General features: G+C 41.4%; 2 protein-coding genes across 4 annotated transcripts in view; one reads left to right on the top strand and one right to left on the bottom strand.

The window, feature by feature from the left end:
* Positions 1-22: 22 nt before the first annotated feature.
* On the top strand, positions 23-12,402 carry DNAJC19 (DnaJ heat shock protein family (Hsp40) member C19). The gene is made up of 6 exons (XM_053390637.1): positions 23-128; positions 3,800-3,851; positions 5,785-5,858; positions 9,686-9,762; positions 10,649-10,719; positions 11,920-12,402. Exons 1-6 carry the CDS (start codon positions 126-128, stop codon positions 11,988-11,990), a joined length of 348 nt encoding a protein of 115 aa, XP_053246612.1. The 5' UTR covers positions 23-125; the 3' UTR covers positions 11,991-12,402.
* A 2,332-nt stretch (positions 12,403-14,734) lies between these two features.
* Positions 14,735-18,995, bottom strand: part of FXR1 (FMR1 autosomal homolog 1) — a 42,226-nt gene continuing 37,965 nt past the window's right edge. For all 3 annotated transcript variants that reach the window (XM_053390616.1, XM_053390615.1, XM_053390617.1), the window contains 2 exons: positions 16,617-16,708; positions 14,735-15,768 (listed from right to left, as the gene is read on the bottom strand). In XM_053390616.1, the coding sequence (XP_053246591.1) occupies positions 15,598-15,768; positions 16,617-16,708 (263 nt within the window). In that variant the 3' untranslated portion in view covers positions 14,735-15,597. The remainder of the gene's footprint in view (positions 15,769-16,616; positions 16,709-18,995) is intronic.

The following is an 18,995-nucleotide window of genomic DNA, read 5'->3' as shown; positions in this document are numbered from 1 at the left end:
GGCGGTAGCGGGGAAGCGTCGGTGGGGGGTGGGGACGCGGGACGGAGCTTTCCCTTGGCCAGTGTCTGCCTGACCGAACCCCCCCCCCCTCCTGCTGCTGCTGCTCCCGCTACCCAGCAGAAGCCATGGTGAGTGTGCGGGGAGAGTCGGGCCCGCTGTCCTGGCCCTCCTTTCAGGAAACGCCATCCCGCTTGGCACGAGGTGGGGCGAGGGGTCGCGGGGTGGGGTGGGGAGAGGGGCTTCCGGCAGCTATGGCTGTGCTCTGTAGCATGGGGAGGCAACCTAAGGCCCGGGGGCCGCATACTGCCCAATCGCCCTCTAAATCCGGCCCGCGGACGGTCCGGGAATCAGCATGTTTTTACATGAGTAGAATGTGTCCATTTATTTAAAATGCATCTCTGGGTTATTTGTGGGGCATAGGAATTCGTTCTCCCCCAATATATATATATATATATATATACACACACACACAGTGTGTGTGTGTGTGTGTGTGTGTGTGTGTGTGTGTATATATACACACACACACACACACACACACATATATATATATATATATATATATATATATATATATATACACACACACACACACACACAGTGGTAAAGGTAAAGGTACCCCTGCCCGTACAGGCCAGTCATGTCCGACTCTAGGACTGCGCGCTCATCTCGCTTAAGAGGCCGCTAGCCGGCGCCGTCCGAAGACACTTCCGGGTCACGTGTCCAGCGTGACGAAGCTGCAGCTGGCGAGCCACAGAAACAGTGCCGCACACAGAAACGCCGTTTACCTTCCCGCTATAAAGTGGTACCTATTTATCTACTTGCACTTAGGGGTGCTTTCGAACTGCTAGGTGGGCAGGAGCTGGGACCGAACGACGGGAGCTCACCCCACCGCGGTGATTCGAACCGCTGACCTTACGATCAGCAAGTCCTAGGCACTGAGGTGTTTCCCACAGCGCCACCCGCATCCCCCACACACAGTGGTACCTCGGGTTAAGTACTTAATTCGTTCCGGAGGTCCGTACTTAACCTGAAACTGTTCTTAACCTGAACCACCACTTTAGCTAATGGGGCCTCCTGCTGCCGCCGCACCGCCAGAGCCCGATTTCTGTTCTTATCCTGAAGCAAAGTTCTTAACCTGAAGCACCATTTCTGGGTTAGCGGAGTCTGTAACCTGAAGTGTATGTAACCCGAGGTACCACTGTATATAGATGATAGATAGATAGATGATAGATAGATAGATAGATAGATAGTCCGGCCCCCCACAAGGTATGAGGGACAGTGGACCGGCCCATGGCTGGAAAAGGTTGCTGACCCCTGTTCTATAGGGTTGCCACCTTTGTTCTTTTGCAAAATAGGAGGGGGGCCGGTTTGTTTTGTTTTTCCACCTGAAGTGACCTCAAAGCAAGCCATTGCAGCCTCACAGGATGGGTCCCCTGGAATTCGTTACACATGCATGTGCGCATTTGAAAATCTGTCTGTGCTTGGCTACCCAGAGCTGAAATACATGACCTTTCAACACACCCTTTCAAATGCATGCATTTGGAGAGGATCTCTAACTTGGGGGAGAGAGAGACGACGTGCATTGCAGGGGGTAGGACTAGATGACCCTGGGGACCCCCTCCAACTCTTCGATTCTATGATGTACAGGATAAAACTATCAATACGGGACGTAGCATTTTGGCATTGAAATATGGGACAGTCCTGCATTATACAGGACATGTGGCAACCTTGGCTCTGCCCTTCGCAGTTGAAGGCAGCAAATGCTTCTGAATGCCCCAGTTGCTGGAAACCACGAGAGGGAGGTGAGAAGAGTGCTCTTGTGCCCGGATCCTGCATGTGGCTTTCCCATCTGGCTGGCCGCTGTGAGAACAGAGCCCTGAGACCTGGTGTCATATAGGGCAGTATACAAATTTAATTAACAACAGCATGCCGGACTGGATGGGCCACTGGGCTGATCTGGAAGCCAGCAGACTCTTCCAGTCTTCTTATGATTTGCTGCAGTTCGTCCATTTTTCCCTTGCAATTTACCTTTCTTCTGAAAGAAGCCTTTCCCCGCTCTCTCTCCCCCTCTCTCTGCTTCGTTGAGCAGACGGAATGGTGGCTGTGTTTTCTGAACAGCCGTGTGTGTGTGTGTGTGTGTGTGTAAGTAATTTGACCTTTCATTTTGAACAGGTAGGCGCAGGGAGCTGCACAAAAAATACAACACACGGAAGTAAGCGCCTTGCAGCTCGATGCTGTGCTTGCTTACTCAGAAGTAAATCTCACTATCTGTGCCCAGTGACAGTTCCAAGAAAGTGTGCGTAGGATCGCAGCCTTAGTCTGAAGTAATATGAACTTGGATTAACAGCCAACGATTTTCAATTTCCCAGCGGTGGTGCAGGTAGCTGTGTTAGTCTGTTGCAGCAAAACCAGAAAATAGTCTTTTGGCACCTTAAACGCTAATATTTTTATCCTTGTACACATACTAAGCTGGCTTCCTTCCACATTGTGTTGTTTGAAATTGGTATCCACTGAAAAAAATCTTCATGTAAAGACTTGCCCTAAAAAATCTTTATCCTGATTGTGGTATTTCTTATCATTCTAGATAGGAAGGGGCTTGTGTCTGTCTGAGGGAGGGGAGTAGTTCTCTAAGGCTACATATATGGGGGCATAGGTCACTAGAATTTCTTTTTTCAAAGCCGTTAAGGGTTGGGAGGGAGAGACCAAAATTGCTGGTCATTGCTTTTTCAGACCAGTCATACTAATGGTTTTAACCACAATTTTTGGCCTTTGAGTGTTTGATTTGTCACAGCTGGAAACAGGAAGCTACTCTAGATCAGGGATAGGGAAGTATTAGCCTTCCAGATTCCCAGACTCCCAGTTCTCATGAGCCCCAACCACTAAGGCAGTGTTTCTCAAACTTTGGTCTCCAGCTGTTGTTGGACTACAACTCCTATCATCCCCAGCTAGCAGGGCCAGTGGTCGGGGATGATGGGAATTGTAGTCCCAACATCAGCTGGAGACCCAAGTTTGAGAAACCTTGCACTAAGAGATGATAGACATTTAGTCCAGCAACAGAACTAGACCTATAATCCTAGGACAGGGTTGAGGAAGTGGATCCAGCTGGCAGGCCAGATCCAGACCCTTTGAGCCGCATAGGCCACTTTGACAGGAGTTGCCCATCTGTGAATCATCTGTTGTCACCATAACATGAGATGGAGTGTTTTCCTTTGTGTCCGCATGGTTGGATAGAGAACTCTCCTTTGTTAGCTAATGTGTTTGTTTTCCTGTACAAGATCATTCCTTGTAGAAGAGGTGGGACCCTCTGGCTCAGAAGCTGAATATAGTTCACCAGGCCCCTTAGTCCAGCCTGCTGTACACACCCTCTTCCCAGGTCACACCCCTGACCAGTCACACAGTTTATGGGGGGAAGTGATCATAAACTGCTTCAGCTTAGTTAGGATGTGCCCTTGAATTTTGCTGATTCCTCTTGCTTAAGTAATGTGGATGGGAGGGACTGTAAATATGTCTATCATTCATGTTTCAGTAACTGCACTTGCCTCTTTTCCCAAGAATAGCTGTTGCAGGAACACTGTGTATGGTTTCAAATGCTAGAAGGGGTTGAAAGCTACCAATTAAGGCTCTCTGTAGTGTGTGAGCAGTCTGCATCCCAGGTATCTTATCATTTTTCAGGGTGTTTTCTCTCCCTTTATTTCCCAAGCCCACTGAGTCTCAATAGCATTAATACTTATGCACTGAAATTACTGCTTTTTTTCATTTTCTGATATTGCCTCTCCTTCTCCCCACCCTCCTTTCCTAGGCTACTACTATGATAGCAGTCGGTCTGACAATAGCTGCTGCTGGATATGCAGGTTTGTATTTCTGTAGGCAGAATTTTGTATGCAGGCTTTATTTCTGACTGCTTTGAATAGTATTGTATTGTAAATTGATAGTATCACTGTTGCTGAGTCTTTGACCTCACACGGGAGCATACATCTGGCTCCAGTACATTAAAATCTGTGGCTTGTGGCAAATATTAAATAATATATTAGCGGGTCACCAGGTGTGCTTATTTCCTTGTCCTCTTACTTTCCTGCCTGAGAACAGAACTCATCTGACTGTTTTAGGATTTACAAAAATTGCAGGAGCTTAACTCCCTCCTCCAGCCATTGTTTTCAGAGTTTCTGCCCAAACAGTCCATCACTTGCTTCAGGTAGCAGAGCTTAATCAGCCTAGAGGGTCCTGTCCTACAAATTTAGAATCTCTGGTCCAAATAGGTGCTTGATTCTCACACTAGAGTGCCGTCCCAAATTATAACAATTTTGAATTTTCCTTTGAAGCTGCTGCAGCTTTGGTGATCTTCTAGGACAGATAGGGAACCTATGGCTCCCCAGATGTTGCTGATCGAGACTCTCGTCAGTCCCAGCCAGCATGGCCAATGGTCAAGGATGATGGGAGGTGTTGTCCAACAACATATGGAGGACCACAGGTGCTTCAGCTCTGTTCTAGTGGGAATACTAGCTGAAGAACAGCTGCCTTTGTTTTCTCTGTGTTGCTTAAACATAGTGCATAGATAAGTCTTTGCCAGCTTAGTGCGCTTCAGATATTTTGGACTATAACTCACATCAACCCCAGCCAGCATGACAATCAGGTTGGCAAAGGCTGACATACCGTATTTTTCGCTCCATAAGACTCACCAGACCACAAGACGCACCTAGTTTTTGGAGGAGAAAAACAAGAAAAAAAATATTCTGAATCTCAGAAGCCAGAACAGCAAGAGAGACCGCTGCGCAGTGAAAGCAGCAATCCCTCTTGCTGTTCTGGCTTCTGGGATAGCTGCACAGCCTGCATTCGCTCCATAAGACGCACACACATTTCCTCTTACTTTTTAGGAGGGAAAAAGTGAGTCTTAAAGAGCAAAAAATACGGTAAATTAGATTTTCAGAGAACTAGCTTCTGCTTAGTCTTAGAACTTGTAAACACAAGGAAATATACTCTTTCTCGGGTATAGGTTAATGATTAAATATTGGACTTGTTTGTGAAATCATTAATCCTAAACAGCGTTGTTTATATAAGTTATTTCACTTTTTAAGAGCTTAAATTGGGCTTTTCAGGGGGCTGTGACTTTTTACAATATACTGCAATTCCTTTTTTTAAGTTTATCTCTAACCAGGAGAACTAGAACCTTTTCTCTCTTCTTTTTTTATAAAAAAGCTTGGATTCTGAAAGGCTTATAAAGCAATAGAATAATTTGTTGGGTCATCTATATATGACCCAGCCAGTGCACATAAGCACACCCCTGATTTCCGTTAACTGTAGGGGGATGGGAAAATAGATGGGGAAATAGATGGGGAAATAGAAAAAGAGCAACAAACTGGTTGTCCCAGGAAGCTGTAAAAGATTCTTATGTTTGTGATTTGATAAATATTAGGCTCTTCAAAAGTAGTGTGTGTATTGTATATGTGCGCAGCCGCCCCTTATAATCAGGGCTGCGTCCTTTCAATATGCAAGTTGCAGGCATGTATCTTTGCAAAGCCTGTAGAGAAACTTCTGCTCGTTCTGTGGTTGCCATCAGCACTCCTATAGAGTTCCCAGGAAGAAGAATGAAATAAGAAGCAGCAGCAAAAGAGAGGCTGGAAGCAAGTAGAAATCACTACACCTCTGCACCCTCTTAAGCCTATTGCACCAGTAGAAAGCTTGTTTGGAGGCACAAAATGTCATCCCAACTCTTTAGTGCTGGTCAGCTGCACCAACAAAACATGCAGATCACTCTCTAAGACTTAGTAAGTCTTCCTTTTCTTCAAGGTCGTTATGCACTGCAAGCAATGAAGATAATGGAACCACAAGTAAAGCAAGCTCTTCAGTCGCTGCCAAAATCTGTGAGTTTGCTTTACTCAGTTTTCTTTTGCAGCCATATTAGTTGTTGTTTCTTTAATACTTTTGTTTTTGTTTTCTTGTTACAAAATTGTACACACATAAATAATGAAACATGACATAGCTAACAAAAAATGGGTCACTAGGGGAGTAAAATACTAAACCAGGTGTGGCCAAATTTGGCCCTCTAGCTGTTTTGTGACTACAACTCCCATCATCCCTAGCTAACAGGACCAGTGGTCAGGGATGATGGGAATTGTAGTCCCAGAACAGCTGGAGGGCCAAGTTTGGCCATGCCTGTACCAAACATACTGTTTTTCAGTACATAATATTGAGGTGATTACAGTAAACCAGTAAAATGACTTCTTCAATAAATCTGCTTGGAAAACAGAGCAATAGGAGTGAGCTAATGAGTAGTGCCTGCTTATATGCCATATTGTGATATATGTTGTAGGCATTTCTCACCCATGTGTTGTTTCATTTGTATGTTTAATAAAATCACACCATACAGTGTAAGAATTGACTTGTTTTTTCTCGCCCCTTGCCACCTTCAAAGTTTGCGACAGATTTTCCATTATGGCTGTTTCCCAGACTGTATTATGCCAGTAATCAATATTCATTAATTGCCAGGTTTAGTTCATTCCTTACTTCTTAATTGGTCTATATCTGAAGTATATAAATTAAGGCTAATGCTGGGGTTATTGGGATTGTCTGAGCTGCGGTCTGACATATCTCTTTAAAAAATTCCTTCCAAAATTGTTCTAGTTGTGAACATTATCTCCTTTTTCCCCCCAAGGTGTCCTGAGATACGTAAGTCCCAGAGAGCCATAATTGGTTGATCTTCAACAGTTCTATTTTCACGTTCCTAAGTGCTCTCCAGATCTCATCCTTTTTCTTAAATCTATGAAAGCATATAATATTGCCTCTTGGAGGAACTGAAACATGCAGACAAGTTGATAGAGCTCTGTGGGTTATTTCAGTATCCTCTTGGAATAGGCACATATTAGTCATTTAAGTCACTAGACTTTAAAGTCCACAATATGGTTATTTTCTGCCCATTCTGCGAAGCCCCCTCAAGCAAAAGTTAACCTTTTTTAAGTCTGTTTGAAAACCTTCCACTTTGATTTTATATCCATATTCTCTTTTAAGCAGTTTTAAAAGTATTTTATTTAGTAAGCTTATACCGTTTCCACAGTTCCACCTAATTTTCCTGGCAGTGCATTTGCCTTATCTATGAGGAGTCATCGGTTTGTGGTAAGAATTTATTTCTACACCACTTGTTCTTATGCAGGTGAGGGAACACCTTTAAATAAAACACGGAACCAAGAGAATACAACAATATCAGCGTCCTGTAGGGATCCAGTTTATTAAAACTATTGCAATAGGACAGCCTTGCTAACAAGTTGTTCAGCAGAACTGCTAGTTAGCAAAGACTGCCACAGGGCACAGTAGAAGAAAACTTATACAGTGGTACCTTGGCTCTTGAACTTAATCCGTTCTGGGAGTCTGTTCTACTCCCGAAACCGTTTGAAAACCAAGACGTGGCTTCCGATTGGCTGCAGGAGCTTCCTACACTCAATCAGAAACCGCAGAAGCTGTGTCAGACGTTCGGCTTCCAAAAACTTTTGCCAACCAGAACACTTACTTCCGGGTTTGCAGCGTTCAGGAGCTGATTTGTTCAACAACTAAGCCATTCCGGAAACAAGGTACCACTGTATAGGGATTTCAAACACAGACTACAAAGGATCTTAAAACATCAAAACATCTTTAAACATCCTTCTACTTAGCGTACATCAAGAAAGGTTACAGGTCATGGGATGCATGGCTCCATACTGATATCAACTCACCCGCAATTACCTTGGGGTTCCCAGACTGTTTGGGTCTCAAATGTTGCACTTCTGAAACCAGAGGCCTTTCTCCTGGGCATAGTTGGCCAATTGGTGCCAAAGAAGGATAGAACTTTCTTTATGTATGCTACAGCAGCAGCAAGAATACTCATCACAAAGTATTGGAAGACACAAGAATTACCCACCTTGGAAGAATGGCAGATGCAAGTAATTGACTATATGGAAATGGCTGAGATGACTGGCAGAATCCGAGACCAGGGAGAAGAGTTGGTGGAAGAAGACTGGAGGAAATTTAAAATTTATTTACAGAAGTATTGTAAAATGTATGAATGCTGATGACATTGAAATAAAATGAAGGGGTTCTAGTAATAAGAGATAAAAATTTGAAATTATAAATTTGGGAGGTAAAATATATAAGGACAAAGTAGTAGGATACGAATTTGCTGAACTAATTGTTAAAAAGGGATATAAAAAAGGGAGGCGTGAGGAAGTCAGGAAAATAAGTTAATTGAAGATGAATAATTAGAAAAGAGTGATTTGTGTTTTTCTTATTCTATTTTTTGTGTGTCGATCGTTCTTTTCCCCCCCTTGTTAAATGTTTGTATTTTATGTATTGTGAAAGTTTGTATTGTTGTGTTTTATATTTTCTCTGTGTTTTTATTGTTCTATTTTTCTATTGTTAAACTTAATAAAATATTACCTTAAAAAAAAAATCAAATGTTGCACTTCTAACAGTTTCCTTGGCAACCAAGTGTTCAGCAGTGTTTATTGACATTCCAGTCCCCTGTCTTAACTTCCCTGTTCCCAAAACATGTCAAAAGAGCTTCAAGGAGAGATGCTGGATTTGCACTCCAGTGTTTACTCAAAACAGACTTAGGAAAACATCCTTCATGGTCATTTGTGCCACTTTCAGAGTTAGACAGGATTTCATGTTTATGGCCTAGAGAGCACGAGGGTTGCAAAATGCAGGCACACAGGAACCATTCATTGATGCATTCCACTTAAAGGTTAAACACAATTAATATTGAAGCAGTTATATCAAAATCTGTATCAAGAATCTTAATATCTAACAAAATATCAAAATTTTTACATCAAGTTCCTTCCATGTTTCTGAAATCATTAATGTGGATACGTTGAGCTGCAAATTCTTCTCTCAGCACTGCATCGCTATCTTTTTCTGCCATGGCTTTTGCAGTCGTTATCAGGCCAGGCTCCATGTTATGTCTCTGCTGATTCATAAACTCCTCTGCTTTAGGGCTGTCAAAGTCCTGTCTGGGGATTTTCTCCCACTCTATTTAGACTTCTAAATGTCACGAAAGCATGTGTACACATACAAGGAAAACACACAGGTGTGTTACAGCAGTGAGTGTTTTGCACAAAGTTTACAATCACCTTCCACCAGGCAGTTCTAAATTTCCCACTAAAAAGAGCCCTGCACCACAAACCGTATTTTAAAAAATGCTTTGCAGTCCTGCAGTGTACTTGAAAGTAGGTTGTGTTGATTCTAATGGATTTACTCCCAGATCAGTGGAGTTAGGCTTGCAGTCTAAATATTTGGGAATATGATGAGTTTTCACAGTGCAATGTTATCCCATTCAATTTGTGTGTTAAATTCTTAGACTTTCTCTCATGTGCATCATTGTTATTTCTCAAGTTTGAAGTGAGGAAGCAGCTTTTGGTTGTTGAGTTGAGGCAGGGGGGAGTATTTTGGTTTTGTGTGGTTGAAGTCATTAAAAAAAATATTATGGGTAGGGGCCTCAAATACAGGAAATGGTCTAGGCTTCTCTAGGCACTGCACACACCAGTCAGGAAGCTAGACAAGAATGTCATTATTTCTCTTAAACAAGAACAGAACAACCACAGGTAGCTGACTAGATGCAACTGTTTCTAGTACCACCTAGTGACTCAACCAAATAATGATGCTAGTCACACAGTTATCTTGCTCATTTTGCATAATGCTTTTTTTTTAATGCATCTTATTTTAGGCCTTCAGTGCCTACTACAGAGGAGGATTTGAACCCAAAATGACCAAGCGGGAAGCTGCTTTAATATTAGGAGTGAGGTAAGAAAGAATTTCAGGTTTTCAAAGACGCAGGGGCCCAACGACTCTTGGTGACTTTCTCTGGTGTATGCTTGCCATATGAAATTTCAGAGTCAATCAGATTCATTTGTCCCAAACCATTGAGCATCACAAAAGTGAAGTTAGGCTGAGGTACATAAGTGTTCCCCAGCCTTTTGGGTCCTGTGTTAAAGGTAGGGCTTCTCTAGTTGAAGAGAAGCATCCTGGTCATTCCCCAAGAGTGAAAATGAGAAATTGAGCCTTTAGTGTCATCGGCCCAGTCTCATGGAACGATCTGTGAGTAGAGATTCAGCAGTCATCTTCTGAAAACATGTACATTCCACCAGGCCTATGCAGGTACCCCCCCCAATGGTCTGTTGATGTTTCTTTAATTTCTTTCTTTGCTTTTAACTTGTTTTTGACATTTTATGTTATTGTTCGGTTCTGGTTTTATATCATTATAAACCGCTGTGATATATTTTTACGATACAGCATTATATAAATACTTTAACAGACAAATAAATAAATAGTTATTTGAGTATGTAACACACCAGCAGAAGAAATAACGATAGAAGCAGGGGAGAAAATATTTTATCTGTCTGTTCATGTAGCCACAAACTAATCAAGTGGGAGAGACCATTTCTTTTTGTGCCTGCTGCTGGAATTTTGTAAATATTGTGGAATGCGCATACAACTTTTTAGCTAGGGCTGCATTGCAAGAATGCTGTGTGTAACTCATTAATAGTGATGTTTGGATGTCTGATACAAGTCGGCCAAGTTAGTGCCAACAGGCCAAAGCAGCAGCCCATCCCTGATGACAGATTATCTATAGGTTGCTACTTTTGAACATACCTGGAACTGATCTTTTTTGTTTTGTTTTAACTACTAGTCCTACAGCTAATAAAGGAAAAATCAGAGAAGCTCACAGACGAATCATGCTCTTGAATCATCCTGATAAAGGTAAATGAGATAAATTTTGACATTTGTCAGTGTTTGTTTAGTATGAGACCATGCTGCAGAGTCAGATGGGAAATCTTCAAGTGTTGTGCTAAGGAGAAAATGTGATGTTTTCTGGTAGGTGTGGAAGGGCCCTCTTTCGGGTACTTTGCTTGAGTGTATAAAAAGGTAAAGGGACCCCTGACCATTAGGTCCAGTCGTGGCCGACTCTGGGGTTGCGGCGCTCATCTCGCTTTATTGGCCGAGGGAGCCGGCGTACATCTTCCGGGTCATGTGGCCAGCAGGACTAAGCCGCTTCTGGCGAACCAGAGCAGCGCACGGAAATGCTGTTTACCTTCCCGCTGGAGTGGTACCTATTTATCTACTTGCACTTTGATGTGCTTTCGAACTGCTAGGTTGGCAGGAGCAGGGACCGAGCAACAGGAGCTCACCCCATCGCGGGGATTCGAACTGCCGACCTTCTGATTGGCAAGTCCTGGGCTCTGTGGTTTAATCCACAGTGCCACCCGTGTCCCGCTTGAGTGTATAGAGCAGCTCAATTAGTAGAGCATGAGACCCTTAATCTCAGGGTTTGAGCCCCACATTGGGCAAGAGATTCCTGCATTGCAGGATGTTGGATTAGATGACCCGGGTTCTCTTTCAGCTCTATAGAATCATCTTAATAGAATCATGGAATCATGCTAATAGCACATCCTCTGATGGGGTAATTTTGTAATTCTGAAGGTTCTCCCTATGCCCATCACTCTGAAATGGCTTTATTCCTGTCATGATACATAGATGTATAAAGGTAAAGGTAAAAGTACCCCTGACCATTAGGTCCAGTCGTGGCCGACTCTGGGGTTGCGTGCTGATCTTGCTCTATTGGCCGGAGGAGGCAGCGTTTGTCCGCAGATTCCGGGTCATGTGGCCAGCATGACTAAGCCGCTTCTGGCGAACCAGAGCAGCGCACGGAAACGCCGTTTACCTTCCCACCGGAGCGGCACCTATTTATCTACTTGCACTTGATGTGCTTTCGAACTGCCAGGTGGGCAGGAGCTGGGAGTGAACAACGGGAGCTCACCCCGTTGTGGGGATCTGAACTGCCAACCTTCCGATCAGCAAGCCCTAGGCTCTGTGGTTTAGACCATAGCACATATCAAAAGGTTGGGACAAATATCCCCTTTTGTGATGTATGACATCCTTTTTTTTTCTCCCCTTTGCCAGGAGGTTCTCCATATGTCGCAGCCAAAATTAATGAAGCTAAAGACTTATTGGAAGGTCAAGCTAAGAAATGAAGACACACCACCTGATCAATGGCTTAATTTTTAAAATTTATTCTTATTGTTGACAAAAGATGAAGTTTGTGCCAGGAGGGACTGTTTGCTCCGGTATTGGTCATATCATTCATCTTTTTGCTTATATTTAGAGACCTGAATCTATATTCAGGCGAGAGTAATGGATTAGCAAGGTAACACCAACATCCAAGACTGGGTTGCAAAAGAAACCACAACCACCTTTTAAGTCTCATCATGTAGTGTTTTGAAACAATTTATTTCAAAATGTGGATAGTTATACAAATTGTCCTATTATAAAACGTCTATCTGGTTTATTCCCATCATGAAATTCCTAGCTTTTTTATAATTTCAAGTTTCAAAGCAATAAATTTGTTATATTACGTCTGTGAAACACTTACATTGACCGGAAACAGATGTGTCCAGGCTCTCCTCCTTTTAAGATTGAACCCTTAACACAGCTGCCAGGCATGAGGACTGAATTGGGACCTCCCCACAGTGTACCCTTGAAAGCAAGGATGGGGGAAACCTGTGGCCTTCCATATGTTGGACATCATGCTGGCTGGGGCCGATGAGAAGCTGGAGTTGAACATCCTTAGTGGGGCCACTGGTTCCGCATCGCGTTTCAACAGTCTTAGTAACAAGAAAAACCTAACCTGAATGTCATCCCCTCTCTCAAAATCTGCATCTTTGAACATCCTGAAACATCAGTGAATGCTGAAGAATGGAAGAGCAGAAATAAAGCAGCCAGATCAAAATCTGACAAGTCTTCTGGAGTTATTTACTATCCTATACCCAAGCCAAGTTACCTATTCAGCTATTAGCGACAAACTTTTTCTCTAGAGTACCATGCCTGTATCCACATTCTAGGTTTACAAACTCCATTAAAAAATAAATAAAAAGTGACCATGTAGTTCAATACAAGGAACCTTATTCTGGCTCATCATGGTGTGGTTCCTAGATTTTAGCCTATGCTACTAGGTTCAAACTCATGAGTAGTAACACCGGAAAATCCAGTCTGGCTTACAGCCAAAGTTCCCCTGCTGTTGTGCTGTTAACAGTAATTACTGGGCTGGCCCTAAAAGACCTTTGCTTTCACAGGGCAAGGTTTTTAACATGATTGCAGTATGTTACATGCCACCACCATTCTCTGCCAAGCAGTAAGAAGAATCCAGGGGTTCCAGGCATTCACCCAGGGTGTTTTTTGTTGGAGAATCAAGGCATAGCAGAAGCTGCAGTGTCTTAGAAATATGGTTTATTCACACACACTTACACTTGAAGCCTTCAGTAGGGGCATACAGAGCATTATGTGCATTGCTCCTGCAATAGCTTCAGCAAGTTTGGTCCAAAGCCATAGCCATTCATGCCCCACCCCTCACTGTAGCCTCCTGTGCATGAAGTTCTGCCTAATTTCCTCTTCCTCATTCCCAGATCACCTTGATAAAATACCTGTGTAAAAGGACTTTTTTTTTCTGTGTGACATTATGTTCACATTACCCTGGCAACCTCCTCCTCAGTTACCTAGTCTTGACTTTTAGGCGGCTTTTGCAATGGGTTAATGGTAGGGCCATCATCTCCCTCTGCCTGGCAGAAAAACAAGCTCACCATGTCAGCTTACCTTTATTATTAAGGCTCTGATTAAGCCCCAGCACCCAAGAATCTAGAGAAATGGGACACCCAGGGATCTAGAGGTTCTTTGTTCCCCCACTAACTCATAGCAATATTTATAGCATAAGCCTTGTCAGTTGAAGGAAACAAAACATGAAAGGCAGTGGTATGTGGCTGCTACGTGTCTCCAAAGCAAGCACATTTTCCCCTCAAAGAATTCTGGGCACTAATTTAGGTCCCAGTTACAATTCCCAGCAACCCTCAATAGCAGGATACTTCTGAGGAAGAAAAATGTATTTTGTAGGTATGGTGTACATCAGTGGTGTCCAAACTTTTTTCAGAGGGCCAGATTTGATGAAGTAAAAGGCCGTGAGGGCCGACCAAAGCACCAACCAAAGTTGGTAACTTTTTTTAGGATTGATGTTGTTGAGCTTTTTTTAGGACTGAAGTTGTTGAACTGCCACAGGTATGGTGGGCTGGATTGGGCCCCAGAAGCAGACTTTGGACATGCCTATTCCAGATTCACTCACTCCAAGGTATCAATAAAAACATTTCTACTCAAGAGTAAAGGAATGAGAGGTAAAGGACAGGTATCTGCATGGGTAGGGTAACATTTAAATCTGTTACCCAATTCATGTAGCTTATTACCATACTAGAGTTTTTTTAGTTGGGGATAATTGTCTTAATGTGCACAAAATAAGTGGCTTGTTAAGCACCTCTAGTGCATGTGAAAAGCTATTTTTTGCAATGATTATTTTATATTCTGGATCAAACTAGACAACATGGCAGAGGATCGGCATGTGGGTCTCCTGGGTAGTGGTTTGATACATTTTTAAAGAAAAAATGATCGGTTTTGAGGAACTGGAAAAAAGGTTTCATATTTGCTTCCTAACTGCAATTACCTCTGACTGCAGCAGTTTGCCTCTCTCCTTGGGGTAAAATGCAGTAGGGGGCAATTTAGATCAGGAAGATGATCCCTAGCTGCATTTGAAACTTTTAAGGAACAAAGGTAAACCTAGTCATGGATTTCCTGCCATCCTGTCTCATTTAGCTCATACAGGTGGTAAGTAGCCTTGTCACAGAGTTCACTCTAAATCTTTAATAGATTGCTGTAATAAATTCATGACCTTGGCAAGTACTTAAGGATCAACCAGTGGAAGATCAAAGTTTATTTATTTTTTCTACCAGCATACAAAAACATATTGCACATCAAACAACCAAAACAAAAATAAAAATACTCTAAGGACTAACGTATGTAGTTTATACAGAATAAACTTTCTGGAAATTGATCTTTTCAGTAGTTCTGGTTATGTCTTAATGGACATGACTAATTCAGCTTAAGTGTTTTAACTAAAGCTATGTTTGATTTTTAAATACTGTACAGTTTAATAAATAAATCAAACAAAGCCTCAATGTAGAACAGTCACTGCCAATGTCGCCCAATATCCCTGCAGATTGAGAATTTAATAAATGTATTCCAGTGGTCTGCAGTATTTTCCCCACTACATACAGCATTTAAAAAACAATGTATTAAAACAGACCAGTTTCCAGACTAAACTAATGGAGAAATTACAATTCAGTGCAAAATATTTTAGACTGCATTTTTTTTTCTAGTTTTCCTCAGGTGAAGAAGTGGTTGCATATTATTAAAAATGTAACAAAAGCAGCTAATGCTTTCATAAAGAAGGTTACGTTAGGGATCCCCCCACATCTCTGCCATATTTTGAAAACAAAATAACATTTCCTATAGCCAGCAATTTGTTTTTATTTAAATGTTACATATACTATTCTCAAGGCACATCTGATGATATTTATAACACAGTAGGTGTCAAAGTATGTTCAACATTGGATTTCTTCAGGATCCCTCCCCGTTCTGTTTTCCAAAATGGAGGAACTGAAAGTGCGGTGTCAAGACTCGCGATCCATATTCTATCTTTGGCAAGCTTATACAAGCACTATTGTAAAATGTAAATGTAAAAGAACTGTAAACTAGGAACTCTGTTTATGAAACACCATTCAGCACAGCTTCGTCCTGTTTATTCCCATCTTCTTGTACAGTACTAGGCCTTTCTTCAGGACTATGCTGCAAATTGGAAGGCTCAGTCTCAGAAATAACTGCAGGGCCATTTATGGCCTTTTCAGAAAGGCCAACTTCTTCAATCACATCTTTTGTCTGAAAATAAAATTTAAAAAAAATTAATGACAAGACGACACATGAATCATTTATAACATAACCTACAATTTTCCCTCCTCTCAAATTCAGATGTTACTAGAAAAGCAAGTTTTAAATAAAAATTCATACATTTGATTTCTGGTACCTCTATATTCTACCTACAGCATTCTGTTGTTAATTCCGTTACCTTTTCAAATAATTAAATCGTTTATTTTAAAATCCAGTTAAAAACATTTGCTGCGTAAGCCATTTTGTGACAATGAATTCCATACATGAGTTGTCTCTAAGGAAACGGGGGCATGAACCGCCATTATTTTTCATAGGTGGATAATAGATGAACAGGATAAGCCTTCATTGAACACATTTACATTTATTAGGCTCATGTCCAGCTTATGGGCTTTCTCATAGGCACCTGGTTAGCTGCTGTGAGAACAGAAGGCTGGGATCACATGGGCCTTTGGTGTGACCCAGCAGGGCTGAGATGTAGCCAAGTACTTCTGCCTTAATTGTCCTATTATGTAAAATATTAACATGCCGTCACCTTCCCCACACCCGCCCACTTGAGACAAAAGACTAACAAAGGTTTGGCAGTCAGCACTAATGGGAAGGATTCAAATACAGGATCCTATAAAATTTCTATGTAGGTCAATGCAAGGACCTATGATGGTACCAAACTGTGTTTCCCTAGTGTGTATCAGCACCAGTATGATGGGCAACTACATTTAACAGCATTTGTAGTCACTCTCCTCTGATGTTGTGGTGTCAATGATTAAATTATTCTATACACACACAGGAGGAGACCACATATTTCCATTAACTATCATTTTGTTTCCTGTAATTTTTCTTACCATTTCTTTCTTGGTTTTGGCCAGTGTTTCCCTTGGGAGGTTTCTTTGTCTACTCTGAGATTCTGCTCTTGATATATAATCGGCAACTGTTACTGTGAGGAGAGAGAGAAAAATTATTTTTGCTTAAATTACTTGATGTTGGCTGCAAACCAACAGGGCCCATTTATGCAGATGCTTTATAAGGTTTTTATAACACAATACATTTCTCAAAATGCCTAAGCTTTCAGGAATGGTTGCTGGGTGTGGGGGAAAAGGGAGATTCTAAACCCCAACTGTCTACATATGTTTTGAATGTTTTATCATTTGGTACTGTATACTGACAGTCTCTGAAGGATTCTCAACCACAAACGGAATGATTTGTCAAGTTACTAATTGTCTGGGGCAATCTAAAGCCTCCCCATAGCTTCTTACTCAGAACTAATCCTAATCAAGTCAATAAATCTATTTGTTTTCAAAGGGTTTCCCTATTCATGTCTTGAGCAGGACAGGATTTTGTTTATAGGCTGCATTATTACTAGAAAATGATTGGTTTGCTATGGTAGTGCTTACAGCTTTCTGAATTATATTCTTCAAAGAGACGGAAGGAAAATTATTTTGATAATAAGCTTGAAAAATACAAAGTGGTTTTAGACCAGGTTGAGAGGAAGGTGATATACGGGGCCAGGCAATCTAGCCAACATGGCCTGGGTGTCAGCCCGGGATGAAATTCTGCAGGACTGAGCATTAAGTGTCATTTATTTATTTATTTGTACTTATAGCCTGCTCTTCCCCAAATGCTCCAATGAAGAGTTATAAAAGTATCACAATTAAAATACAAATTGCATTAACATCTTAAAATATAACTACAAAACAGAACAGCTGTGCACAGCAACTATAGCTTCAGAACAGGTTCGAGTTTCCTGTTATTGCCAAGGGGGTTAAATATGGTCTTCATTAACAGTGCTGCAGAGCTGCATGTAAGCAATCTGCTTCTGCTTAAAATTATTCACATAAGAGGAATATGTGTTCCTTTAGATTGCAATGTACAACCATTATGCTGGAGAGGGGAAAGAGCACAGTGCAGTTCAATGCAGCAGTCTGGATCGCACATCTACATGCACAACGTGTAGCAAGAAAAACCTGACAGTGGAGACATAGCCATGTTTCTGAAGATGCTTCATGTGACAATGACCGCCAGACATTAGCTCGTCCAAAATTTAAGATTAACCCAATATGCTTTCACAACAGTTCACCTTTTAGAAGGTGATGTGAGCCTATAAACATATGGCGCTGCCTTATACCGAGTCAGACACTGGTCCCTCTAGCCAAGTACTGTCTTTATATATATATATATATATATATATATATATATATATATATATATATATAATATTTATTAAAGTTTTACAAAAAAGCATATGAATACATACATCATAAAAAGAAAAAACAAAAATAACAAAGTTACACAAAGAATAAACAAAGAATACACAATAAAACAATACAAAAAAAGATAATGAAAAAACATAAACAAGAAAGAAAAAAAACACCAATTTTTAACTCTATATTTGTTTAGCCCTGGTTCTTGACTTCCTCACACCTCCCTTTTTTGTGTTCCCATTTATTCAATCAAATTCAGCAAATCCCTACCCTCTTTCAATTCTCATTATTAATTATATAGCTTAACATAATATATCTCCAATCTTTCATCCCTTTTTAGTTCATTGTTACATATTCCATAACTTAATCACTAATGCCATATTATTTTTAAATCCAACATCATCTTAGCATTCATAAATTTTGCAATATTTTTGAAGGTAATCTTTAAATTTCTTCCAATCCTCTTCCACCGACTCTTCTCCCTGGTCCCGGATTCTGCCAGTCATTTCTGCCATCTCCATGTAATCGATTACTTGCATCTGCCATTCTTCCAAGGTGGGTAGATCTTGTGTCTTCCAATACTTTGCGATGAGTATTCTTGCTGCTGCTGTGGCGTACATAAAGAAAGTTCTATCCTTCTTTAACACCAATTGGCCAACTATGCCCAGGAGAAAGGCCTCTGGTTTCTTCAAGAAAGTATACTTAAACACCTTTTTCATTTCATTATATATCATTTCCCAGAAAGCCTTAATCCTTGGGCACGTCCACCAGAGGTGAAAGAAAGTACCTTCAATCTCTTTACATTTCCAACATTTATTGTCGGGCAGATGATAAATTTTTGCAAGCTTGACTGGGGTCATGTACCACCTATATATCATTTTCATAATATTCTCTCTTAAGGCATTACATGCCGTAAATTTCATACTGGTGGTCCACAACTGCTCCCAGTCAGCAAACATAATATTATGACCAATGTCTTGTGCCCATTTAATCATAGCTGATTTAACCGTTTCATCCTGTGTA

This window comes from Podarcis raffonei, chromosome 5, assembly GCF_027172205.1.
Source record: "Podarcis raffonei isolate rPodRaf1 chromosome 5, rPodRaf1.pri, whole genome shotgun sequence".
Lineage (NCBI taxonomy): Eukaryota > Metazoa > Chordata > Lepidosauria > Squamata > Lacertidae > Podarcis > Podarcis raffonei.
This window is presented reverse-complemented; position numbering and strand designations above follow the sequence as displayed.